General features: G+C 44.7%; 7 protein-coding genes across 8 annotated transcripts; 4 read left to right on the forward strand and 3 right to left on the reverse strand.

The window, feature by feature from the left end:
• The first annotated feature begins 3,009 nt into the window (after positions 1–3,009).
• LOC128303098 (UDP-glycosyltransferase UGT5-like) lies at positions 3,010–4,719 on the forward strand. Its single transcript, XM_053039951.1, has 3 exons — positions 3,010–3,125; positions 3,194–3,426; positions 3,494–4,719. Exons 1-3 carry the CDS (start codon positions 3,010–3,012, stop codon positions 4,717–4,719), a joined length of 1,575 nt encoding a protein of 524 aa, XP_052895911.1.
• A 31-nt stretch (positions 4,720–4,750) lies between these two features.
• LOC128304676 (UDP-glucosyltransferase 2-like) lies at positions 4,751–6,778 on the reverse strand. Its single transcript, XM_053041884.1, has 5 exons — positions 6,669–6,778; positions 6,372–6,601; positions 6,016–6,307; positions 5,398–5,947; positions 4,751–5,332 (listed from the first exon to the last, which is right to left on the reverse strand). The coding sequence occupies exons 1-5, from the start codon at positions 6,776–6,778 to the stop codon at positions 4,958–4,960; spliced, it is 1,557 nt and encodes a 518-aa protein (XP_052897844.1). The 3' UTR covers positions 4,751–4,957.
• A 959-nt stretch (positions 6,779–7,737) lies between these two features.
• On the forward strand, positions 7,738–11,531 carry LOC128303099 (uncharacterized). The gene is made up of 6 exons (XM_053039953.1): positions 7,738–8,413; positions 8,475–9,024; positions 9,102–9,479; positions 9,823–10,448; positions 10,518–11,067; positions 11,139–11,531. The coding sequence occupies exons 1-6, from the start codon at positions 7,752–7,754 to the stop codon at positions 11,529–11,531; spliced, it is 3,159 nt and encodes a 1,052-aa protein (XP_052895913.1). The 5' UTR covers positions 7,738–7,751.
• A 301-nt stretch (positions 11,532–11,832) lies between these two features.
• LOC128304675 (UDP-glycosyltransferase UGT5-like) lies at positions 11,833–13,772 on the forward strand. The gene is made up of 4 exons (XM_053041883.1): positions 11,833–11,967; positions 12,033–12,545; positions 12,679–13,228; positions 13,298–13,772. Exons 1-4 carry the CDS (start codon positions 11,840–11,842, stop codon positions 13,679–13,681), a joined length of 1,575 nt encoding a protein of 524 aa, XP_052897843.1. The 5' UTR covers positions 11,833–11,839; the 3' UTR covers positions 13,682–13,772.
• Positions 13,773–14,105: 333 nt separating this feature from the next.
• LOC128304822 (pyrimidodiazepine synthase-like) lies at positions 14,106–16,684 on the forward strand. Its single transcript, XM_053042059.1, has 4 exons — positions 14,106–14,247; positions 14,756–15,348; positions 15,423–15,544; positions 16,071–16,684. Exons 1-4 carry the CDS (start codon positions 14,220–14,222, stop codon positions 16,099–16,101), a joined length of 774 nt encoding a protein of 257 aa, XP_052898019.1. The 5' UTR covers positions 14,106–14,219; the 3' UTR covers positions 16,102–16,684.
• Positions 16,685–16,781: 97 nt separating this feature from the next.
• LOC128304821 (polyhomeotic-like protein 3) lies at positions 16,782–21,546 on the reverse strand. Its single transcript, XM_053042058.1, has 5 exons — positions 21,176–21,546; positions 20,462–21,044; positions 20,216–20,312; positions 17,397–20,144; positions 16,782–17,319 (listed from the first exon to the last, which is right to left on the reverse strand). The coding sequence occupies exons 1-5, from the start codon at positions 21,249–21,251 to the stop codon at positions 17,191–17,193; spliced, it is 3,633 nt and encodes a 1,210-aa protein (XP_052898018.1). The 5' UTR covers positions 21,252–21,546; the 3' UTR covers positions 16,782–17,190.
• A 322-nt stretch (positions 21,547–21,868) lies between these two features.
• On the reverse strand, positions 21,869–25,172 carry LOC128302390 (zinc finger and BTB domain-containing protein 24). Of its 2 annotated transcripts, none has more exons than XM_053039204.1 (7): positions 25,035–25,172; positions 24,173–24,931; positions 23,906–24,035; positions 23,742–23,838; positions 22,632–23,666; positions 22,265–22,568; positions 21,869–22,196 (listed from the first exon to the last, which is right to left on the reverse strand). In XM_053039204.1, exons 2-7 carry the CDS (start codon positions 24,915–24,917, stop codon positions 22,051–22,053), a joined length of 2,457 nt encoding a protein of 818 aa, XP_052895164.1. In that variant the 5' UTR covers positions 24,918–24,931; positions 25,035–25,172; the 3' UTR covers positions 21,869–22,050. The 2 variants fall into 2 exon arrangements, with proteins under 2 accessions (XP_052895164.1, XP_052895165.1); XM_053039205.1 differs by having other exon boundaries at positions 25,087–25,146.
• Between the last annotated feature and the right edge of the window lie 1,334 nt (positions 25,173–26,506).

A 26,506-nucleotide genomic window follows, 5' to 3' on the forward strand; every position in this document is an offset into this window, starting at 1 on the left:
GCACGACGGACGATGGTGACGGTGGACAGGTTGGTATGGTTCGTGGCACGACGACAACCATCGACCCTACCGCAACGACTACCAGTAACACTACAACCACTATCGCTACTATCAATACTACCCAGTTAGATAAATGTATTTTAGACTATCTAAGAAATGTCTCAACTTTTAAATGAACGACGCATATAACGACCGTAATTTCCGCCCTGATGGGTGACGGGAGTCCGTTTCGGCTGGGTGGCTGGAGTACCTTCTAGGGACGGAGGTATATTTTTAAACCAAACAAACTCAAAACCGATCAGTGTATAATTAGCAATATACTTGTTGTAATGTAACGCTGGAACGATCCTCCACCGTGGGCGAGAACTTCCTGCCACAAAGCAAGCGCATATACGTTACATAGATAAACTAAAGCTAATAGCGTGGTGTGTAGTCACGGGAACCGACACATAAGAAACAACCCATTGTACAATGTACGCGGCTCAGTCTGGGACGGCTCGCGGAACCGGTGTTTGGTAAAGTTCGCCGGTTATTAGTTACCTTCGTGCGAAAGTGTTTAAGAAAACAAAATCCCTTCCCGCTAGATTTAAGGCTCAACGTTATGCTAAGTTTCACTAAATGTCGAGAGAAAGCGAGATACAGTAAGAATCACAAAACCAAACAAACTATTCTCGCTAACAGTTCCCACCAGAAAAATCGCTAGGCACGTTCCGCAATGGGTTTCCATGTGTTTCATTTTTCTTGTTTCCGTTGATCGGTATTGTTGTAAATATAAGCGATAAAAGTATTGAAAGTGCTTTATTTATCATGATTGAACTTGTTTCCACGTCTTCGACAGAAAGAAGGACGAATCAAAAGTCAGATAGCGATCGAGAAAAGAAGAGATCAAATGAGAAAAAAAACAACACAAACACACACAACATGATCGATGTAACAAATCTAGTCTTCTATCAAAGCAATCGTTTGCCGGCGAGTGAAAGGATCTCTGTAAAATGAAGGAAACAACCCATTGTTCTAATAGTTTGTAAAGATCCTTCGCAAAAGAGCAATCCAACAAGAAGCATTAATCATAACAAAATCATTTTTAATAAATCAGTTTTGATGGAAGCGTGGAAAACGTATCAAAATATGTAATGCTCATCCCTAAATGTATGCAATACGCAACACAAACGATACGCAATAGTTGATGGCAAAACAAAAGACGGCAAACGATGCACTCCAGCGTGCGATAAATGGAAGCGAAAACAAAAGCAAATATTTATACATATAAAGACTGTGATAGTTAATGACACTTGTTACAATTTTGTTCTTGCAAAACAATTTTTACTCGATGAGCATGAGCACCGAGAAAGGGTAACGCAGCGAGAGTAATTCTAACATGGCGGCTGTAACGCTGGGGCGTAACGGTTCCCACAGCTCCATCGCGATCAGGATTAGATTCGGTTTGACTATTTCCGTTTTTCGTACCTTAATTTGTGCTTTCGGATTGCGATAAATTGTGACAGGAGCAGAATGTATGTAAGAAGAAATTATTCCAAAAGAGAGTTTAAAGTATGTGTATGTGTGTAAATAATCAGTGTAACGTAACTTATCGATGTGTATATTTGATCTAGTCAAAGGAGAGCTGAAAAACAAACAGAGTGTATTATTGCATAGTAGACGATCGTCTGGTACTCCATAACTATATTGATCTTAAGCCATCCTCCATTTCGGGAGTGCATGAGAGATATCTTTTTACCATGTGAAACAAGCTAAACACGAAAGCAATCTGTGCCGCGTTGCGCACTCGCTGGTTGTCAACTTTGATTGCCCAACGTTACAAATCGAACAAACAGTCGCAATCAGTGCGATCAGTCAACAGTCGAATAGGTGTAGCTCCTTTTGTACATATGATGATCATTCACGCACCTCTGATCGCTTCTGATTGATCGCGCTTAAGCAGAGCATGGAGCAAATCATGCAGGATCTTTCTGCAACAGATCGATGTCGTACGTAAATGTGTGTTATTGAAGCATATTAATGTGTTTCACCGACTACTGCAACGTCTGGCTTCTGAATAGAGGAGATGAACGAAAAAGACACGGGTGAACGTCGTCGAAAAGGCTACTTCAATTCAACCAACCAAACAAGCGATCTCCGGTCGGTATAGACTATAGTTGTGTATCTACAGATATGTGTGTGTAAAATCTAAGTTCAATCATTGTCTTCATACTCAACGGCAACCTATACCAAATGGACACATTGTACATTGAATCAATCGACTTTCGGCCGAGTCGATCAAAACAAACCCAAAAAAAGAATAACTGAATTAATAAAATTCGTATAAATGTTTCAAAAATCTATCATTAAAACGATTGTATGGGGTTTTCACGTTCCAAACCGTTCGCATCACTTGCTTGCTGCTAAGTTAGCTAATAATATTAGCAAGAAAGAAGATCACACAATATTCATGCCGATAGCCAAACGGACATCTCAAAAGGGAAAACCCGACATGCATTGTTGTTCTGCACAACTGGCAATCAACAATGCTAATGCGAGAAAGTATGCTAGATTTTCCGTTTGGGTTGTCCGTTAGAGTTTTGCAATTGACACAATTATCATATGCCTTATACACGAGAGCGATGGCTCTCCGGTTTACGGTGATAGCCCTGTTTGGCATATCTCGAATAAACACATGTGAAAGATAATTCACTTTTACTAGCCACGCTACATGCCACGGCGGAAGATCACCAATATCTCATTTATAACAGTGCTTATCAACTGCGGTACCATCCCAAGCACCTTTAAATTCTTCACGAAAATGGTCACACAAGTAAGAACCGATTCCCTGCAAGCCAGTTACAAAGTGTGATTGCTGGCCGATTCCAGAGGGTACCCAGATTCCAGTTGATCCCGGTTTGTAACTGACCTCGTTCATCATCCCGATAACGTGCCCTGAACAAAGAGACTTTCCTCAAGAAGCGTCAGTCAGTGCCTCAGGCTTCGTGCGGAAACAATTCCATTCGGAAGATGAAGTTGTTTATAATCGTGATCACGAGTGTCGTGCTCGCTGGGATGATTATACGGGTGGAAGGTGCCAACATTCTCGTGCTAATGAGTGTAGTGTCACAGAGTCACTTCATATGGTATTTGGATACGAATATGATGGATTTTGAATGTGGTATAACGAGTAGCTTTGTCTCTCGCTCAACAGGATCCGACCTATAGTGAATCGATTGGCGGAGGTAGGCCACAACTTGACAGTGCTCTCGGTCAACGTTGACACACGAGCTCCGAAAAACGTCACCTACATCCATCTGGAAAATAGCTACAACACCCTGTACGGTAATGGGACACTAGCCCGGAACGACATTCTAAAGCGCTCGAATGAATCGCCAATGGCAGCGACCATGTCCTTTTATCGGTTCGGATTGCTTGGCTGTGAGGGTAAGAAATGACCGCATGGAACAAGCTTTCAATTGGTGGTATTTTAGACGATTATTTTCTCTTGCAGGTGCCGCAACCTCAAAAGGGCTGCAAAAGATACTTCATTACCCGTCAGACTTCCGGTTCGATCTCGTCATCTACGACTTCACCTGTGGTCCATGTCTGCTTGGATTGCTTCACAAATTCCACTACCCTCCGCTAGTCAGCGTCACCGGATTTGGAGTGCCTCAGTTTACCGAACGTCTTGTTGGTGGGCATAAAGATACCTCCTACATACCTCATTTCACGCAGCTTACCGACAATCCGATGCCATTTTTGCAACGCTTCTCAAACACACTTGTCCATTTGTTTGATGCAACCTACCGTCAGTTTGTCTTTTTGCCACAAATGACACGCATAGCCCAACAAGCGTTCGACTTTGCACTGCCCGATCTGACCGAACTGGAACAAAGGACACTCGTAATGCTTACTAACTCCAATCCCGCACTCGACCCACCTGAAAGCATGCCACCGAACGTGATTCCTGTGGGTGGACTCCAAATTATCGATCCGAAACCTTTGCCACCAGAGCTAGACGCTTTCATCAGGAACGCACCGAAGGGCACCGTACTGTTCGCGATGGGAACTAACTTTAAAAGCAAAATGTTTACCACCAAACGACAAGCAATGTTTCTGGAAGCGTTCGCACTCTTTCCGGAGTACCACATCCTGTGGAAGTTTGATGACGATCAGCTTCCGAAACAGGCGAGCTCTAATGTGATGGTACGGCAATGGTTGCCACAGAATGATATTCTCGCACAGCCACGTTTAAAGGCGTTCATCACACACTGTGGACTTATGAGCACACAGGAGGCAACGTATCATGCTGTCCCGATGATTGGAATTCCAATATACGTCGATCAGCATCTGAACCTTCATCGCACCATGCAGGCAGGTGGTGGAGTTCGACTAGACTTAGCAAACCTCTCCATCGCTAGCATAGTGGCTGCATTAAAGGAAGTTCTTGAGAACGAGTCATATCAACTGGCGATCGATAGACGATCGGTTTTATTTCGTGATCAACCCGAAAAACCACTAGAACGTGCCATCTGGTGGATAGAGTGGGCACTAAGACACCCGCGCGAAGATCGACTTCGATCAAGGACGGTTGAAATGAGTAAATTTGTTGCCAACGGGTACGATGTGGCCGCATGTATATTTCTCCTTGTCGGAGGGCTGCTCATGGCGACCTGGAAAATGTTATCCCAAGTGTGTCATCAACCCAGCACGAAACACAAGGAAAAACTAAATTAAAGTCTAGAAGAAGATGAATGTCTCATTTTCTATTGAAGAGTAAAGTTAGATGTATGCATTTACATTATTATAAATTTTGCCCTTTTTTTCGATACAAATATTTTTCTTCGCCGGAATCGTACTTTCATGAAAAGAATACAAATATGAGCATTACATTAGCAAGTCGAATTGGATGCTTACACACTTTAAATACTGAGTCTTGGAGTAATCGTGCCTCGTCGTTAAAGTCATTAATTCATTAATTTCGCTTCTTGCTGTTTGAAACCTGTTGCGACTTTTTCGTGCACCTGTTTAGTAGTAGCACAACGATAAGAGGAAACGCAAGGAAAAACAGTACAACATCCAGCAGGTACGTTTTGAGGAATCCCAGTTTTAAAACCGGCGATTGAAGCTGCGTTGCATCGGGATGACGCAGTACCCATTCGATCCACCAAATCGCACGCTCTAGCGGCTTCTCTGGCTGATCACGAAACAGTGCCGACTGTTTGGCCATGTTGGTGCGATAGTTGGGATCCTCCAGGACCTCTCTGATGGCATCCCGTAACTGTTCGGTGGTCATTGTTTGGAAAGACACACGTCTAGCTATACCCGACCGGACGCATCGTTCTAAATTCTGGTAATAAATTAATAAAAAGGAGTTAGTGAACACACTTCCACCAAATCACCGTCACTTCTTACTCTGTGCTGATCCGCGATGAATGGAATGCCCACGATCGGTACGCCATACCACGTGGCTTCGTGGGTGCTTAGCAACCCTGCGTGCGTTATGAAAGCTTTCATGTTTGGATGTGCGAGCAGATCGTTCTGAGGCATCCAGGGTCGTATAATCACATTTTTAGGCAATGGCGTCGTTAGGTCCGTCTCAAACTTCCACAGAAAATGGTAATCCGGCAGCTGACGTAGCGCATCGATGATCATTCGCTGTCGCGTAATGTCGAGCTGATCGCTGCGGACGTTAGTGCCGAGTGAAAACAGAACGGCCCCTTTACGGCTTGCATTTATAAACTGCTCCAGTTCGGTTGGTAGCGGTGCAGGGTCACGAATCTGAACACCACCGACGGGGATCAGATTTGGTGGAGACGATTCTGGGAAATCGATCGAGTAGTGGGCATTCACCAGCATAAGCTTCGATCTTTGGTGCAGCTCTGGCGCATAGGGAAGATCTTCGTAGCGGAAGTATTCCCGCATCATACCGTCAATACGCGGGTTGGAAATGCAGTTTCGATAGCTGAAAACGAATCGCCCAAACGTAAGATACGAGATCGCTGGGAGCTTCTTTACAATACTCCTACTTACAACATATCGGTAAGACTGAGCAGAGTGTTATGCACACGCTGGAAGAAACTCATGTCTGTGTCGTAGCTGAGCGAATAAAATGGCACGTACGAGTAAAACTTATGTCCACCGATAACTTCCGTCGAGTAGGGAGGATTGTTGAAAGCGGTCACACTAACCAACGGAGGATACTTGAACTTGTGCAGCGCGCCTAGCAAACATGGTCCACAAGTAAAGTCGTGCAGTACAAGATCGAACCGGAAATCATCCGGATAATCCATTAGAAATTTGAGACCTTTCGATTTGAGCGTTCCTGGAATGGAAAAATCGTTATGAGTGGACACTATAGCGGCATACGTCTTCTATGCGTCTCTTACCTGCACACTCATGCACAACAAAATCTCGATAAAATGAGATAACACTTTTGAACACGTTTTCATTCGCCATCTCAAGAAGATCGATCGAATCTGGTCCGGAGTAGAGCGTAGGATAAATTTCCTCCAGATGCACGTAGTGGACATTGTCCGGTTGATTTGTTTCCACATCTGCTGACAGGATGGTTAGGTTGTGTCCTTGGCGGGCAAGCCCATCCATAATTGCTCGATTCCTATTGTGAGAGACGCACGCCATGTAACTACGATAACGCTTGATGACCGGTATCGCTGTACACTTACCATATATGATGACTGGGGCTGGCTACTCCCATTAAGCAAAGTATATTGGCTCCATTTACTATCACGCCGAAATACACTAAAAGGATGGAGAAATTGAAAAGCGAACTCATTGTGCAGTCAACACACTACGTCCACTTGAAGCAGCGAAGTTCCGCAAACTGACACCATCTGCGTCTGCTCATCATTGGCATTGCCGTGGTCAAGTTCACCAAGACCTTCACGCACGCACTAAATATAGGTCGGTGGTGTATTTCTGTCCCTAGTATCACTACCACCAGCGCTGTCAACACAACAAACCGGCGTCGTTTTGCGAACATATGATGAAAATTTATGTAATCTCTCCACAAGTGTGGGTTTGCTGTGGGGTGGCATATGCCTAACCTAATCAACGGCATGCATATGAGGTTAAACGAACCGTTGTCCTTGATAACGCATCATATCACCCGAGCACTCGATACAATCAGCGTCGCTAATCAACGCTGATGATGATCGGTTTTGATGGATCGTTTGTGGCGGACATCGTTACTACGGTAGCACCACACCGGCGACTATCTTATCATGCACGATAACGATCGTGATGTTGGTACGGAGCAGCTATGCTGTCACTTCTAGACATGTTACACTTTTATTGGGGTACTAAATATTCGGACTCATAATCTCATTAGAAAACTGCGTGTGTTGCCAGGTCATAAAGTGTGTGATAATCTGACAAACACACTATACCAGATCAGCTACAGCTGTGATCGATAGATGCAGTTCTAACCAGTTATTTGGTTTTGATTACAAACAAAACGCAAATCTCATCCCAACCGACAACATTAAGCAAATATAAGGTCATCATTCAGACTCGATGCTCGCTTTCGCCATGTGAGCAATTTTGCACAATCATCTCACCAATTGATATGCCACCGCCGAAGCCTGGTTCTACGTGGGACGCTCTACAGCTAGAGTTTGCACAGCGCACGTGACGCTTGCTTTCAGAAGAGTGTACTGAAAACACTTTGTAGCTGCTTGATATGATGCTGCCTGCTGACAACTTCCTGGCTGATGGTTTATTTGGTGCCGGAACGCGGTCACGATAAGATGGGTTCAACAGAACGATCGTTAAGCCGAGTGATGCTGTTAACGGTGGTGTTGCTAGCGATCGGTCCGGTAGGAAATCGGTTTGCACACGGTGCTAACATTCTCTGCCTGATGGCGGTTCCCAGCCCGAGCCATCACATCTGGAACCGTGTGCTGGTGGATGCGCTTGCAGCTCAAGGTCACAACCTTACGGTCGTGTCACCGGACATTGAGCTGAAACCCAAGCCGAACGTTACGTACATCCATCTGGAGAAAACGTACGACGCGATCCACGAGGGTGCCACAGCGATCGATTTCTACGAGATGGGACAGGCGGGCATACTGGAGAGTATGAAGATATTCTACGACTACGCGATCTCCATGTGTATCGGTATACTGGATTCTAAAGGATATCAGACAATCATGAACTACCCGAGTGATTACAAGTTCGATCTGGTGGTGTACGATTTTACCTGTGGACCGTGTCTGCTCGCCGTGTATCACAGATTTGGTCAACTTCCGATGGTTGGTGTGACGGGATTCAATACACCACCGTACACGACGGATCTGATCGGCGGCCACAAGTACTACGCCTATGTGCCATACTACACGCTGGACTACGATAGCAACATGAACTTTTTCCAGCGCTTCTACAATGCGGCTATCCATTGGATTGATTACTTGTAAGTTTGAAGATCACTTTCAGTGCAAGCTCCTGACTGCATCCTCATCCCCGTATTTCAGCTACCGGAACTATGTGTTTCTTCCCGAAACGGATCGTCTTGTTCGGGAACACGAAAAAGTGAAAGATCTCCCCTACTTAGGTACTCTCGATCAGAAAATGATGCTAATGCTGGTGAACTCACATCATTCGGTCGATTTTCCGGAACCAATTCCGCAAAACATGATCCAGGTCGGAGGGTTACAGATCATACCTCCCAAACCGCTGCCGGATGATATAGAACGGTTCATCAGTGCCGGTAGGAAAGGTTCGGTTCTGTTTTCGCTTGGGACGAACGTGCTCAGCAAAGATCTCGGCCCGGAGCGCATCAAAGCGTTCCTGCAAGCATTCCAGCAAATGCCGGCCTATAACTTCCTCTGGAAGTTTGAAACCGACCTGCCGTACGATCTGCCACAGAACGTCATGATCAAAAAGTTCTTGCCGCAGAACGATATACTTGCTCACCCCCACATTAAGGGTTTCATGACGCACGGTGGTCTGCTCAGTACACACGAGGCAACCTGGCACGGTGTACCGATGATCGGATTTCCGGTGATCGCCGATCAGTATCGGGTAAGTGGTTTGCTCTCGAAGTGAAAGTAAGAATTCGTTAAAACAACTTTGTCTCTCTTCTTCGGACATTTGTTTAGAACCTCGCTAAATCAATTCGTGCCGGTGTGGCTGAGAAAGTTAGTCTTTGGGAATTGAGCGCCGACAAAATTCGCAATACAGTGCTGAAGGTACTGGAGTCCCCACAGTACAGGGAAGCAATCAAAGAGCGATCGGGACTATTTCGCGACCAACCGGAAACCCCTCTGGAGCGTGGAGTATGGTGGGTGGAATGGGCATTGCGACATCCAAATGCGAAAACTATCCAATCACCGACACTGCTGCTAGGCCCGTGGAGAAGTGAATTGTACGACGTTAAGCTCTGTCTTGTGCTCGCTGTACTGCTCGTATTCTACTTACTACATAAAGCGGGTAAAGCTTTATTTGCTAAATCATCTCAGCCCGGTAAATCGAAGAAAAAAATTCATTAAAAAAGCCGTCAAAAGTACGAATCTATACAAGTCCAAGAAACTCAAATGTCGAATGTAAGAATATGTCAATAACATCAGTTTGTCTGGAAAAAAGTAAACGCGTTTTATTGGAACTATCCCACTGCATATCACGTGTTTAATTAAGCAACATTACCTGCACGAAACAAAAACATCTCGTGTTTGACATTAGCAGCAAATATGCCAATCATTTCTCCATTGCATCCGACTCTAATGAGTTAAAACGACAGTAGCTTCTGCAACGGTAGATAAAACTGCCACTAAGCTCCCACCTGGTATTAGTCGCCCGCTGTCGTTTCCATGGTGATCAACTCTTCCGGTGATGCTCGTTATAGTGGTACTGTTTTTACTGCAAAGCTCACGAGAGCTTGTCAGAGGTGCAAACATTCTGTGCCTAACTCCAGTCCCTAGCCCTAGCCATCACATATGGAATCGCGTCTGGATCGAAGCACTTGCCGGAAGAGGGCACAACCTGACGGTAGTGTCCGCAGACGTAGAGTATACGGCAGCACCCAACATTACGTACATTCACCTAGAGCATGCCTACTCGGATCTGCACGATCATCTCGACCTGTTCCAAATGGCAAACAGTGACGCATTGATGGGAATCAAAGATCTCTACACCTGGGGTACGGCCATGTGCAAAGGAGTGCTGCGCTCGAAGGGCCTTCAAGTGATTCAATCGTATCCGGATGATTTCCAGTTCGATCTCGTCATTGCGGACATCACCTGTGGCCCCTGTCTCTTTCCACTGATGCACAAGTTCCACTATCCTCCGCTGATTGGTGTGACGGCGTACAATAATCCACAGTTTACGACGGATTTCGTTGGTGGACACAAACATTACGCGTACGTACCATTCTTTACCGTGAACTACGATTCTGACATGCACTTCCTGCAGCGGTTCTACAACTGGTTGTTACACAATGTGGATCACATGTAAGATGAGCTTTACAATCTGATTGAAACTCAGCATTCTCAGCATTCTTGACGACCATTCCTTTCTAGCTATCGTCATCACATCTTTCTGCCAAGAATAGAACAGATGGTGCGGAATCACTTCCGCTACCGAGGCATGCTTTCTTTGGATCAAATGGAGCACAACACTTTTCTGCTGCTAGCCAATTTCCACTACTCGGTCGATTTTGCAGAATCGCTTCCACCGAGCCACATTCCGGTCGGTGGACTTCAAGTGCTTCCTCCCAAACGACTACCAGTCGAGCTAGCCACCTTTACAACCGCTGGGCGGAAAGGATCAGTGCTATTTTCGCTCGGGACCAACGTGAGAAGTGCAGACTTGGGAGAAGATCGTATCAGAATGTTTCTTGAAGTGTTTCGCCATCTGGCGGAATATAACTTTATATGGAAATTTGAAGAAACGCCATCGTTTGACGTACCCACCAATGTGTTGATAAGAAAATTTCTTCCACAAAACGATATGCTAGCTCACACGAATATTAAAGCCTTCATCACACATGGTGGCATGCTGAGTACTCATGAGGCAACTTGGCACGGAGTGCCCATGGTTGGAATTCCCTTCATTTGCGATCAGTACCGGGTAGGAGTTCAAGGTTTTGGAAGCGATCTTAGGGCAACATCTCTCTCAACATATCTTCTCCTTACTTCCAGAATTTACACAAATCAGTAGCTGCTGGTGTTGCGATACGGCTAGAGCATAATTCATTAACCAAGGACAACATCCAAGCTGCACTCCAGGAGATACTCACCAATTCCAGCTATCGAGACCGCATGAAGCACCGGTCTGCATTGCTTCGTGATCAACCAGAACACCCACTCGATCGAGCCGTATGGTGGATCGAGTGGGCACTACGGCATCCAAATGTCAAAGCAATTCAGTCCCCTACAAAGCAAATGTCTGTCTGGCAGTACGAGCTGTACGATGTAAAGCTGACACTGATACTACTGATAGCACTAACGATGTATTACGCTAAACGCCTATTTGCACGAGCAAATGGCACACGCGCCAATCGGAACGATCAAACAAGCAAGAAAAGAGACTAGTGTGTGTAACACTAATGGAGTGATATTCAATTAATTAAGTTTGATTCGCACACCCGGTTCATATCACACATAGACACGTTGTTACGTCACGGTTGCGATCTTCCAACGATCTTGAATACGAAGGTTGGAAGTAATTACAGGCAACAAGGTCAAATAGAAAAGAGTAAACAGCAATCCTCTTACGCACGCCACGAGAACCGCCCAGGCACACTCCATTCCATACTCACACTAATATCATCAGTTGCAAGTCATTTGCAAATTTTGCGCCTCCATCAGGTGCTAGCCTCACAGTACACAAGATAACAGCGATGCGTTCGAACGTGTCGCTTCTCGCGCTCTTATCGCTGACCGCTCTGTCAGCTAGCTGGTATGAGGTCGTACAGGGTGCAAACATTCTTTGCATCATGACCGTCCCTAGTCCTAGCCACCATATTTGGTAAGCAGCAGATTTAGGTTGTCTGTTAAGAAAAGAACCAGAATTAATGTTCGTCAAACTTTCAGGAACCGTGTCATCATGGAGGAGCTTGTAGAAAGGGGACACAATCTAACCGTGGTGTCTCAGGATGGAGATAAATCCCGGACCAACCTTACCTACATTCTGCTCGAGAAAGTGTACTCCACACTGTACGAAGATGAAGGAATAGATCTGCTGGAGGTCTCGAAAGAAACACCTTTCCAGTCGCTGTTCACCTTCAAGGAGTTTTACCTGCGCATGTGCCAAGGTGCACTGAAATCGGACGGCTTAAATGTGATCCTAAGCTATCCGGACAGTTTCCAGTTTGATGTGGTTCTGTACGACTTCGGTTGTGGTCCATGTCTATTGCCATTGTTACACAAATTTAACTACCCACCGTTGATCAGCCTGACGGCGTTCAGTAACCCACCCTACTCGGTGGACATTGTAGGTGGACACAAACATTTCGCCTATACGCCACATTTCGCTCTGCCTTACGGCTTCGATATGTCCTTTATTGAACGGGTGTACAACACGTACATCTGTCTGTGGGATGCTGGGTGAGTAGTATGGTTTGAGTCTTATCTTATCGTGTATCCTTTATTATTGTTTGCCTCTCGCACCGTACAAAGTTTTAAAACTAATCAAAAATACGTATATGTCTGGAATTCTACCTTGCCTGTTTTTCTGAAGGTTACGCAAGTTTACCATCATGCCAACGCTGGACGCGATGGTAAGAAAACGGTTCGCGTTCGAAAACATGCCACACATACAGGACATCGAACGACGCACCGTACTGATGCTGGTAAACACCAATCCTTCGTTTGATGCACCCGAACCCTTATCCCCGAACGTGATACCGATCGGTGGTGCCCACATCAAGGCCCCTAAACCACTGCCAAGCGATCTGGAGGAGTTTGTGGGGAAGGCCAAAAAAGGTGCGGTTCTGTTTTCGCTCGGCTCTAACATACGCTCCGATACGATTGGCGAGGAGCGACAGCGGATGTTCATTGAGGCATTCCGCCAAATGCCGGACTATCATTTCCTGTGGAAATTTGAATCACATCTCAACATTCCTCTGCCGCCAAATGTGATCATTAGACCGTGGCTTCCACAGAACAGTATTTTAAACCACCCCAGAACGAAAGCTTTCATCACACATTCCGGTGGATTAAGCACTCAGGAAGCTTCTTGGTTTGGTGTGCCCCTGATTGGAATGCCGTTTTTCGTCGATCAGCACCGCGTAAGTGAACGCTGGGTCAATGATCATAAAAGACTTCAATTTCATCAAATCTTCTCTGAATCTTTTTAGAACATGAAACGATCTATAATCAGTGGTGTAGCGGAAAAGCTTGATTTTGCCTCCGTGTCCACCGAAAAGATACGAACCACCGTTGTGAAGGTGCTGGAAACGCCGATCTATCGTGAAAATATGCAACGCCGTGCAATGTACTTTCGCGATCAGTCGGATAAGCCGCTCGATCGTGCAATATGGTGGATCGAATACGTGTTGAGGCATCCAACCGTACAGCATCTTCGTTCGCCAACGCTTAAGCTCGGTATGGTGAAAGCAAATCTTTTGGATGTGTACTTGTTCTTTATTGTCGTAATCGTAATTGTTGTGTCGTTTGCCGTGTTCATAGTAAGACGTACCGTATGTCGCCGTAAAAGACAAACGAAAAAGAAACGGCAGTAAAATGTATGTACGATGTGTGTTGAAATAATACAACACTTTAAGAATAACTGGCCAATTAAACATTGTTCTTAAAATAAAATTGGACATCATCATAATAAATCTAAAAACGTGTTTCAATTCTGGTTCCACACGTTTCGCATCAACTGTGGTATATGTATAAACCTTGGTTGGAAATCATGTCAACTTTTGGACATCTTTGAATTGGAAATCATGGAAAGAAAATAAAACTGTGCTCGACAGATAATTTGTAGTGCGATTAACAATGTACAATTAAATTTTTATCGATGTCGATGAAAAACTCGCAGGCACTGTAGCTTCACACTGTGGCCAACTGGATGCCATTTGTATTGCTCGCAAATGTCAGATGCCGTGTCGGTGTTAAGTGAGTGGTACGTACCGCACAATCTGCACATTAGCGGTTCCAAATAAAAGCCATCGTAATTCCAGTGCAACATAAAACGCAGCCATCTCTTTGTTGGCCAGTGGAACCTTCCCGAGTTTAACCTTCTTCACTAATCACACTCGCTAAAGCCTAACCATGAGTAATGGAAAGCACCTTGCGAAAGGTAAGTAGGTGCGCTGACGTTTGTTATAACTATTCGAAGAAATTCCAGCGTTTCGGTACAGTAGGCGGCGTTGCATGGGTGAGATATTTTTAACATCCCCTTCCGCTGATGTCATCAATTGTGGGCATCGATGATGAGGTAGTTTTTACCGGCGTCATGAAGCGAAGCACGAGCCGATTTCGTGGCATGTTCTGTTCTGATAAAACAAAACGTTGATAATACAGAACATCCTCGTGACCTATTGTACCATAGCTGCCTCGTTATTAATTCCAAAGGAGGATGAAATCGATCGATGGTGGAAGCTTCTTTAAGATTCATACCACTCATACACCTTGAAACACCTATCTTATCAATCGATACGCCTTTCTATTCCAGTACTTAATAAGCATTCTATAGATCATGGCTGAAGACGTTACCGCTATGATGTCATTAGGCAATGACAAACCAAATTGAAGATGTCTCTTCAAACTGACCTTTTCCTTATCTGTACTTATGTGTCTGTTTTTAGGCTCTACGCCACCAGAGCTGCCGAACGATGGTAAACTGCGCCTGTACTCGATGCGATTCTGTCCCTATGCTCAGCGCGTACACTTAATGTTGGACGCGAAGAAGATCCCGTACCACGCGATTTACATTAATTTGTCCGAAAAGCCCGAATGGTACTTTGAGAAGAACCCGCTTGGTAAGGTACCGGCACTGGAGGTTCCCGGCAAGGATGGCCTAACCCTCTACGAATCGTTGGTACTGTCGGATTACATCGAGGAGGCATACTCGGCGCAACAGCGCAAACTCTACCCAACGGATCCATTCCGCAAGGCACAGGACCGCATTTTGGTCGAACGGTTCAATAGTGCCGTCATTTCGCCGTACTATCGGATCCTGTTCGCTAGCGACGGCATTCCACCGGGTGCGATCACCGAGTTCGGTGCCGGATTGGACATCTTCGAGAAGGAACTGAAGGCACGTGGAACTCCGTACTTTGGTGGCGATAAACCGGGCATGATCGATTACATGATCTGGCCGTGGTGCGAGCGAGTCGATCTGTTGAAGTTTGCCCTCGGTGATAAGTACGAACTGGACAAGGAACGGTTCGGTAAGCTGGTAAGCACATTCTTAGCCACATTGTACTTTTAGGCTTATCGAAGCTAATGCTCACAAACTGTTCACATTTGCAGCTGCAATGGAGGGACCTGATGGAAAAGGATGAAGCCGTCAAGGAGTCGTTCATTTCCACAGAAAATCATACGAAATACCTGCAGAGCCGCAAGAACGGAGAAAATAACTACGATATCCTATCGTAAGCAATACAATGTTCATTCCGTTACATCGAAAGCATCTAATGCTCTCTTACCCATGCATCTAATACTGTGTACTATGCAACTAGCCACACCGAGTGCTGCCCAACACGCAAACATAACTCACACACATCACGGCCGCGGTCACACCCAAACCCGCCCGCCCGGTAACCAGTGTATTACTAACCACGTGCGATTAAATTAGGCTGACATTTTCATAAAAATGTCGTTAAAAAGATACATGCATTTTAAATCATTTGTAGAAGAAAATAAATTCGAATGTGAAAGCATATAACACATGTTGGATGCGGAACTTTCATGTTGTAACTAAACCTCGTGATTGTGTCTTGTGCAAATGTTGTTAACACTGTCTGGGAACGTTAATGCTTCCGTCTTCTAACACGTGTTGTGGATATGAACGGATTCTCCACTATTGTGCCGTGCATTGATGACACAATGAATTCAATTTAATACAGAAAATAATAATTATTCCGCTAACGATCGTATTTTATCGTTAACATGTTCCAGAAATGAAGCTAAAAAACCACGTTTGGAATAACACGCTACGACGCAATCAGGACATCATCATGGACGTATAGAAATATCTAAACAATCATCAAAAACCGATTTGGACTGATAAAACATACAATTACGATATTTTATCCAATATCACATTTAATGACAAAAAATCTTTATGTTCGATAAAATTACTATTGCTGTTTAATCCATTTCGAAGAGTAACGACTGATACTATGTGAGCTGATAAGACAACGATTTTTTTTTCAATTTAAAGTAAACGCTGGACAAAGCATAACTTTGACAGCATCTGAAGATGACGCACGCACGCTCGCGGCTTCGCTGTTAGTTTTTTTGTTAGTTCTTTGTTTTGTTCTCTAGCCGGTATTAATAGAAAAGCAAAAGGGAATGCATCGGTTTCTCAAATGACCGTGGCTAGGTCTTGCACCATGTTTGATGATGACCTCAAAAAAACTGTGTCCAGTAATCAATGCACAGTTGCATAACTAGGCAAGTTGCACTTGTGGAAATTATTTTGTATTGTAAATTGATAAAAAATTCTTTACCAACTTAACTACTTACTGGATAAATGTGGTTTTGTTTTAGCTTAGTTGAATTGTAATTCCCCAAATGATGGCATGCTACGACACGGTCCCACGACTTTGGTACTAATAAATAAGTTCTTTCAACAAAGTTTAACCGTTTACGAGCACTCAGTTTCATAAAGATAAAAAAGAAAACTATATTTCTAGACATTTGTCGCGATGATGTACAATAGATCTTTCTGTATAATGCGCACGTGTAACGTGTATTTTTTATGGTTTCTATTTTAATCAGTTAAATTGGCTACGCGACGTGGCCTTCTCACGGAGCATTAAGAATTAGTTGTATCCTAACGATCATAGCTAATAGCTTCTTCAATCAGCGCCTACCTTGCACGTCGATCATGGTTTTGATTAAACACTATTAGAAAGAATAATTTGTTTTGAAACAGCAATACATCTTGCCCCTGGCAACCGGCTTCAATATTACCACATTGGGATAAATATGCTAAAGTTGCCGTACATAGCGGTGTAAAGCTAGTTTCGATCATTTAAAAATCCCCTATCAGATGATTCGAGCAAAACGCATCCTAAACATCAGCATGGGCCTCCGTTTCATGGTTTGCTACGTGGTTTTGCCAGTCCTGAGCCAATATGAAATACGACGAGCACATGTCACATCGGAAATAGTTGCTATCGTTATCGCTGTCGTCATCGCTCTGGAAGCAGTAAAACGTGTATAACTAAAATTTTCAAACCGTTCAAACCGAAATATGGGACGAAATGTAAACTATACCGAAATTCGTCGCCGCTTCAGCAAACCCTGATCCACGATACAGTGTCCGGACACGTGCTGCACCCATTCGGGCGGCGTGGTGAACGATTCGTAGCAAAGCTGACAGTTCAAGCGCGACGATACGAATTGATCCAGTGGCGTTCCCTCCTGGTGATCGTTACTACCATCGTCCAGATCGGCACAGCTCTGCTCGTCCATAGAGCTATTCACGAAGATCGCGGTATCCGAATCCGGCATGCCCATAACTTCTATCAGTGCATTTATCTTCGCCTGACTATCGGGACTGTGCGAGCGCGTGCTGAAGTGCGATGTTTGTGATTCCGGCGATTTAGTTATAATTTCCATCATCGACTCGTCGGACGTGAGCGTAACCATGCTGTCCAACGCTTCTATAATGTCCGGTTTCGGCGAAGGTGCCCGCCGTTGCGAGCACGGTTTGCGCTGCTGCATTGTAACCGTCGATGGCAGTGGGGATTTTGATCTGTAACGCGCGACAACAGGTGACTTAGGCGACACCGGTGGCACCGAGGGTGACGATTCGGGCGTTTCCACGAGCGGATGTTGCGAGTTTTTCATATGCTCCTCATACTCCTTTATAAAATCCTTTTTGCGTTGCTCATGATCCTCGAACTTGCGGTGATCTGGAAACTCTCCGAATATGCTATTTTTTCTTGGTTTTTCCAAAAACTCTATTTCACTATCACTTCTCGTAGTTACACTGTCATCCAGCGACTTATCGTTCTGGGTTTCATTTCCGTCTTCTTTCGTCGCTTCGTTTGTCTCTTCCGATGGGTTATCAACGTTTTCCGGCAAGGAATCGTTTAGCATTGGCGGCAGAATGCCATCCTTTGATGATTTAGCGACAGGCTCCGGTTCACATACACTATTGTGTACGGCTTCCTTTATCTGTGTCTTCTGTTGTTGCACCGGGCGTTCCTTGTTCAGTGGTTTTGGTTGAAGCTGTTGTTGCTGCGGTTTCGATCGTTGAACTTGCTGCTGTTTCGACTGTTGGGGAGCTCGTTGTTGTGGCTGCTGCAGGGGTTCTAGTTCTTGCTGTGTTTCCCGTGGTTTCTGTGGCTCCAGCAGTTCCTGCGTTTCAAGAAGCTCCTGTGGCTTTATAACCTCATCCTGCATTTTCTGCTGCTGTGTTACACGTTGTTGCAGCATTCGTTGCAGTTGTTGCGGCTGTCGCTGTTGCTGTATCTGTCGAGTTTTCGGAGGTGCCAACAGTTCCTGTGATTCCAGCAGTTCCTGAGGTTTCATCAGATCATCCTGCATTTGTGATTGCGGGCGCAATGTTCGTTGTGGTTGCTGTGGTGACTTCTGTGGTTGTAGCAGCTTTTGTGATTCTATCAATTCAGTTGACTCCGGCAATTGACCTTCTTGCAATTGATGCTGCTGTGGTTTCCTAGGCTGCGGTTGAAACGTTCTCTGCTGCAAAACCCTTTGTTGAACCGGTTGCTGAGATGGTTGTAGCTGTGTCGTTGGTTGGCGTTGCCTTGGTTGCTGTGGTTCCAGCAACACCTGCGAATCCACCAGTTGTTCTGGAGCTTGCAAATCTTGCAACTGTTGCTCTGACTGATAATCGTTTTCCAGTTGTTGTGATTGCATCAGTTGCCGTTGTTGTTGTGAAGAAGACTGCGGCATTTGCACCATTTGTCGCAGTGGCTGTTGAAGTAGCGGCATGTTCTGTTGCTTCATCTGTGTTTGTCCCTGCTGCTGTGGTTGCGACTCTTGTGTTTGTACAAACTGCTGTAAGGGCTGCGCTTGTCGGGAGAGCGGCAACGATTGTGGTCCATATAGATCATCCTGTAAATGTGACTGCGATTGCAATGAGCGTTGCTGTGTTGGCATCATTTGGTGCTGACGTTGACGTTGCACCTGCATAGTTTGAAGAGGAGACTGCAGCAGATCTTGTCCCAATTCCATATCTAGCGGCTGTAACGGTATCGGATGATATTGCGGCTGTACTTGTCGCTGCTGTAACATTGTTGACTGTAGCGGCTGCATCATAAGATGTTGTTGACGCAGCGTCGGTATCGGTTGGAAGAGATCATCCGACATCTGTCGCGTTTGGTATTGCTGTACCTGCCGTTGCTGAACAAACTGTACCTGTCGCTGTGGCAGCATTGGTGAAGGTTGTGTTTGTTGCATCAGTTGATGATCGAACAGTTCCCCTTGGTACATTGCCCGTTGCAAATTATGCTGCTGTATTTGCTGCATTTCTCGCTTGGACTGATGCGTCAGCGAATATTCGGGCTGTTCAAACAGTGTTTGCTGTTGTTGCTGCTGCTGCTGCTGCTGCATGGGTTCATAGTGCCGGGCCATCTTCCTGGGCGGTGATTGAGAATCATAGTAGGGCCGCATCATCATCGATACAGGTGTTGGAGGTGTATCCCGTGTCGTAACGGTGGCCGGTGTCGGAGTCGAGTTTTCGGGTCTAGCATCGCGTTGAAGCGATGAATCCATGTTGATCGTTTTCGAAATGGTAACCAGCGGCACCGAAACTAACCCTTCGTGGTTGTTCAACATGCTACTAGCTTTTTTCGCGGAAAACCCTGTGATTCGAAGGAACTCACCGCACTTCATTACGTCGTCGAGTATTTCCGTGTGGACGATCGCTTCACCAGTGTACATGAACTGCAACAAGCACTGCATGGCAGCGCGCGTTACCGTTGGTGGCAACGCGACATAAATGATTGGCGACGACGGTGCTAACGTAAACTTCTCGAACACGTTTGCGAAGTACTGAAACGAAAACAAAGCATATATTGAAAACGATCTCACAAACGAGCGGTTTATGGTAATGAAATTCATACCGGACTAAACGTTCCAAGCACGAGTCTGTGGGCTGGAATTGCAATACTATCATCATCATTGCAAACCAATAACATCACATCGGCGTACCGATCGTTTCTAAGAAAAATAGTGAGAAAAATTGATTGTTGAAGGTTGAACGTTGCTCGTTGCATGGTTGATTGCGAGTCGGCTAGGGAAATAATTTCTCATCCCGTGGGCGCGCGACATATTTTCTCATAAATATCACTAATTCGTTCATTACTCACTTGCACAAGTTAGTTAGGGAATTGTTCAGATTGGGATGATACGAGCTTTGTTTCAGGTGGAACTTGTCGGGTACCACCCGTTCCTTTGAATAATTCCTTCTTCCACCATTGTTTATTGGTTCACTACCATTCTGCTGCTGCTGTTGGGGTTGTGGTGTATGATCCGTGTGATGTTGCTCGTATCCGTTATGCTTCGAACTATGCGCACTACTGCAAACACTACTGCCACTAACGCTTCGACGATTTGATTTCGAAACATTCGATTGAACGCAATTCAACACGTCCGATCCATTCTGCGAATGGCGACGCTTGCTTCGGGCCCTGGACCGTTCTGTCCTTTTGTCCAGCTTACGCTGCGCATCTGTGAACAGATCGTGCAATACATCGTAATGGCCACACAACTCGTAACGATTTTCCAGCTCGGATCGATTGGCCTCGAAGTATTGCTTCCGCAGTTCGTTCATCTTCTTGCGTATCTGTTCCTCAGTACGAAAAATTCCCTTACGTTGCAGATCATTCCTCACCACCGAAAACACTTCCAGCGAACGTATTTTCTTTCCATCCGATATCGTTAATAGTTCCCCTGGAAAATACAAAATGCAGTTATAAAAAAACATTCACCGTGTAATCGAGTGTTACGTCGACAGATTTGCTCTTCCTTAAACCACCACTGGGGGGCTGAACTGCCCCGATACGGCGTCATTGTCTACTTACGCTCTTTCATGCTTGCAACCAGCTCCTCGACCTCGTTGACCCTCCATTTTATTTGAGGTTCGTACGATTTACTCATATTTAGCACCGGAAATCGACATCCAGCAACCAGCGAAATGGGTACCAACTGGTCAAGGTTTCACGGGGCCAAAACAAAGATGGCACGCCAAACCCTTGCTAACTACGCAGGAAAAACCACCGCCGCTATCGCTCCAAAGCGAACGTCGATGACAACACACTTTTCTTCTGCTGCAAAATCGCGTTGCTAAGGTTTCCTCAGCGAAAAACAACCTTTTTCATGCGCACAACCAATAGAGCGATGAAATGTATTAATCTCAAGACAAATGGATTACGTTTCCTCGCCGAAAGGAGGATTTTTCTACCTTCCCAATTTTTGGTAAATAACGCGCCTTGACAGCAGGTAATCGACTGGGCACGCATAAGGTTTATATGGCACGGTGGGATGGATCACAAAGGCTTGACAGTTCAGAAAGGGCAGTACCCAACTATCAAAACCAATTGTGTTAAAATATCCTCAAATATTCCGCAATTCAAGGATATTTCAGCAGCCAGACCGCTAAATTACGTTTACAAATTACAATCATACAAAGAAATAACATAACTCTTGGAAAACAAGAGCATTAATTACACTTTGCATTTAGGTTTATTTCAATACGAAATATAGAAGAATATTTGGAACAATATTCTCCCACACGGTGTCTCATTACATTATCATTCATTCAAAACCGAATAATACTTAAGCCTAAATTTAAACTATGAATAGTTAAAAACAAGCACAATCATTGTACAAACATATAATCGAAAGGAATATCTGGTACAGCGCGGGAAATTTACTGAAGGAGTCGTAAATTTAACCTTCATTCGGAGTTTTCGCTCTCCTTGTCGGAGTGTGTTGACGCCGATTGGTGTCCAGCGTGGTTGTGTACGGATCGCATGTGTCGTATGAAGTTCGATTTCACAGTGAAGCTCTTGTTGCATATTTCACAATAGACTGGTTTATCGCCTGCCGAAAGATATAATTTTTATCATTCGTTTGCCACAGCGTATATCGAATAGTTCCTTTCTATTTACCGGCATGGGTGCGTTTATGGAGGGCCATGCTGGCATAGGAAGGAAAGGATTTGTTGCAAACGTTGCAGTACTTTTCTAACTGTGTACCATCTCCAGGTGTTGCTGTCGTCGGAACTGTGGTAGGAGAACGCCGGGTTGTGGACGATATTCGTCCACGAGTCGTCCGTGTCGCACGCTTGTTACATGCCGCCAGTTCTGATTCGGTGTGTGCATTCTGTACATGTCGCACCCAGTCGGCCGGAGTCACATAATACGTTCCACACAAATCACACCGTAAGGCGGCCGTTTCGTCTGTAGTCTCTGACTAAAAACAAAACAAACAATCAGTACAAAAATTAATCTTCGATTATAATCGACACTTGGCTACCTCCTCCGCACGACGCCTTCGTTTCGGGAGCGATTGAGAAGATTCAGTGTGGCTCTCGATATGCCGCACCCATTCACCAGGAACGGTAAACGTTTCGCTACATAGTTCACAAGTTAGCGGAGAGTATGTCGGCGGTACGGCGGATGAAGACGAAGAATGAGAATTTTCCGTCATCGACGAGCTGTGATATTCCTCCGTCTTTATCTGCTTCGGTGCAATTGAAGCTTCATCGTTCTTACTTTGCTCTTGATTTCGTGGATCATCCAAAGTATCACCGTTTCCGGGCATTGCTAGCTCACCCACTCGAAGGTCACTCCACTCGACGGGCTCAGCTTTCACGTTCAGAAAGTTCAACTCTTGTGGTATGGCTTCCTCTGCTCCAGTTTCATTTCCTGAACAATTATTGCTAACATTGCTCGTGTTCGATAGCACAACCCGACCCGTTGCAGACGTATCCATTTGTTGCTGTTTTTCGCGATCGTTCCTGTGACTTTCGTTAGGCTCATTCGACGAAACTTTTGGCGCATTGTCTTGGTTAGTGTTTTCTTGATTTTTTATCGTGTAAAATGGGCGCGATCGAATTCCATCGGCAACGCTCACATGACGCCGCACGTCTCCCGGGTCTATGGCCATATCGCGTTTCACGTGTATCAGCGGTCCAGTGGAAGCTGGTATTACGTGAGGTGGTATAAATGGAGCTTGAGTTGCTTGAGGTATGGTAACAGTGACGGGACTAACGAACCGTCCGGAAGAGCCATCAATCGATGCATGTTGCTCCTTGCTACTGCTACCGCCACTGTGCAACCCATCGTTACCGGGCGGTTTCGAGCAATCGTTTCGCCAGAGGCCACGAATTTTTAATATTTCTCCTCCGCGCAGCACCTCATTCAGAATGTCCGTCGAGACGGTTGATTCACCGGTGTACATGTACTGTATGAGAATCTGCATGGAGCGGTAGGTGAGATCAGGTGGAAGCACAATGTACGTCACTGCGTTCAATGGAACGGGATTTTTGTCAAAAATGTTTGCAAAATACTACAACAAATAGGCGAGAAGAGCAGAAATGTTAATCAACCAACAACCTTTCCCACTCGGTGTGTAGAGTCTTACCAAACTGGAAGTTCCTAGAATTAATTTATGCGCAGGTATCGTATAGTTCTCATCTCCATTGCATGTTAGAAGCATAACATCTGCGTAACGGTCGTTTCTGGAATGGACAAACAATAGCATTCAATTAACACTTGTTATCAAACCTCCGCTTATACATTGCTCACTTGTAGAGATTCGATAAGGACACATTCATATTTTGATAATGTGAGTGCCATTTCAGCTGATACTTTTCCGCGCCGGTTTGTATAGTGTGAGACATTATAGTTTCCCCAGCAGGGTCGTGACGTCCTTCCTCTGAAAGATATTGCAACGTCAGAGTAATCGATTGGAATGTTGCCGGCATGTATGTAATTATATCTAGTATATAGTACTATTCTTTAGGAATGAATTATCTTCCGCCAAAGGAATTCTTCCGAAGTCTATGTACGTACTGTAAATTCGTGCAAATTCGTCCACAAAAGAATTGTCTCCCGCTCGTCCTACTACAGCACTCGACGAAGTATTGCTTGCCTGGCTATGGTCAGTCTGCCCTTCTACTTCATTCGGGACATCATTCTCACAGTCAAGCAATATTGCAGACCGATCCAAGTGTGTTACCACAGCGCTACCATCCTTGGCAACTTCACACAGATCCACCACCGGTGTCTCCCCCAGACCTCGTGTAAAACCGATACTTGCATTCAACGCTTCCAAGTTTGGTTTTACATCGATCTCTTCATCCAGCTCTGCCGCGGACATATTTAAGAAATCTAGTTCCGGGATACACTCGACATCCTCTTCACCACTACTCTCGCTCATCTCGCTGGCCGTTTCGATCCACAGCTTGAGCGTTTTGCTCTTGGCATGGTGTGACAAATTTTTTGTGTGTTCCGTTCGTGCCGCTGATAATCGACCGAAATCGGAAAAGCCACGCTTGCCCCACACATCGTACTCGGAGGTATTGAACAGTAGACAGGGCCAGCAGTACAGTTTATGCTCCTGGTCGCATCCCGTCATCCAGTCCGTTGCGTGCAGGTTTAGCGAATTCATGCAGCGAGATGTTAGGTTAGGCATTTTTGTCATAGGCCGTCCATTACGTACAATTTTCTGTTGACTTTCTTTGCTCAGCGATGCGAACGGAATTTTTGTCATCGTACAGACAATGCAGTGATAGGAAGGTGGATTCATAGCGGCCATGGCTGCAAAGCGATCTGTATAAACGACAAACGAGATCAGTGGCGTTGCTTACTGTTGAACACCTTTTAGCTTTCAGGAATCATTCCCTAGACGCTTGTCCTTACAATGGGGACTTACAAATAAATGGGGAACCTCTCTACGATACGATACGGATATCGATTTCTCTTACTTCAACCGATTATCACACGTTAAAAAGGGTTCCAATATCTGCTCTCAAGATACGTTAGGCCTCTTTACACTGCACTTTATTGTGCGAGATATAATTTATTAACAAACTAGTTCGCAGCAATTTAGCAAAGAATTTAATAATGGCAATAAAGCCATTTGGGCACAACATTCGCCAATCAAAACAACACACTGACGTTCGTTGACATTTTACCAAATGTATGGAAACCTTGCTGCTCGAAACTATTCGAGTCAAATTCAAAATTTTCATCCATCCCCAATTTTACCGTTGCAATTTGAACAGCGGGTATGTTTAAGGAGATTGTTACTTAACTCTGTGATTTACGTATTTTTCAATATCACTGTAGGTGCTTAGGGTATACCAAAAGTTTTTTTTCATTTCGCATTTGAGTATCTGAGAGAAACAGCGAATAGTGAAAAAGTGCTTTGCGAGATAATTCTAAAATTGTTTGCATTAGTTATCGAATCAACTTTACAAACATTTCGAAGACCGACGATCTTGTACCAGTCCTGTTTCTTTGATCTTGCAATGTTTTTGCCTTTGTTATTAACAATTGTTGATAATTCTATAGATGTAATGCGTATGATATACCCTCTACGTTTAAAAACCTACGCAAACACAAAAGCAACAGGAAATATTATTTAATTTCTCAATCTTTCACCCCCTTCTGCCTCTATTGGAAACTAGCAAAGGCTGATATTGACACCCACTGCTTATCCCCATATCCTCGCTTTAAACGCTTTAAACTTAAAAACCCATTGTGCTAAGAACCGGTTTACACTAAATTACTGCATAGCAAAATCCAAAGCAATTGTATCGAATATCTTCATTGACTAAACAACACCGTCAGTATACTTGCTATCCAGTTCAAATATCTACTTCACTAAACACAATTGATTAAACAAACGCGACCACCACATTTGCCCTCATCGTTATCAACAATCGCGCACGATCGAAACATTACCAACTGTGTTGGACCAGATTGGTAAAAAATCTTAAATACCACATAAACACCCTCAAACACCGGAACACTAATAGCAACTTGGACGATTTCCCCACAAAGCGCCAGTCTCGCGACTTGCAACCGATCAATATATCGATTGAATATCGATTACATTCATCTGACGCATTGCGAACGCGGGCGTTTCTCTGCTCCGGTATGGCAAACGGGACAAAACTTTTCAACCCCCGTTTTGATTGCTCACATGTTTACTTTGAAGTCAGCGAGCAGCGAAATGTTTTAATCTCAGCCAGAAAAAAGCTTTGCTGATTGGCAGTGATTGTACTATGCGTTTTGTGTGAATAGGTTAAAAATATATATCTGATTGAATAATATAATTTCTAATACAAACACGTTTTTGTGCTTCCGATTCTGTGTAATGACAGCGAAACATAAAGATAA

This window comes from Anopheles moucheti, chromosome 3 (genome assembly GCF_943734755.1).
Source record: "Anopheles moucheti chromosome 3, idAnoMoucSN_F20_07, whole genome shotgun sequence".
NCBI classification, from domain to species: Eukaryota; Metazoa; Arthropoda; class Insecta; order Diptera; family Culicidae; genus Anopheles; species Anopheles moucheti.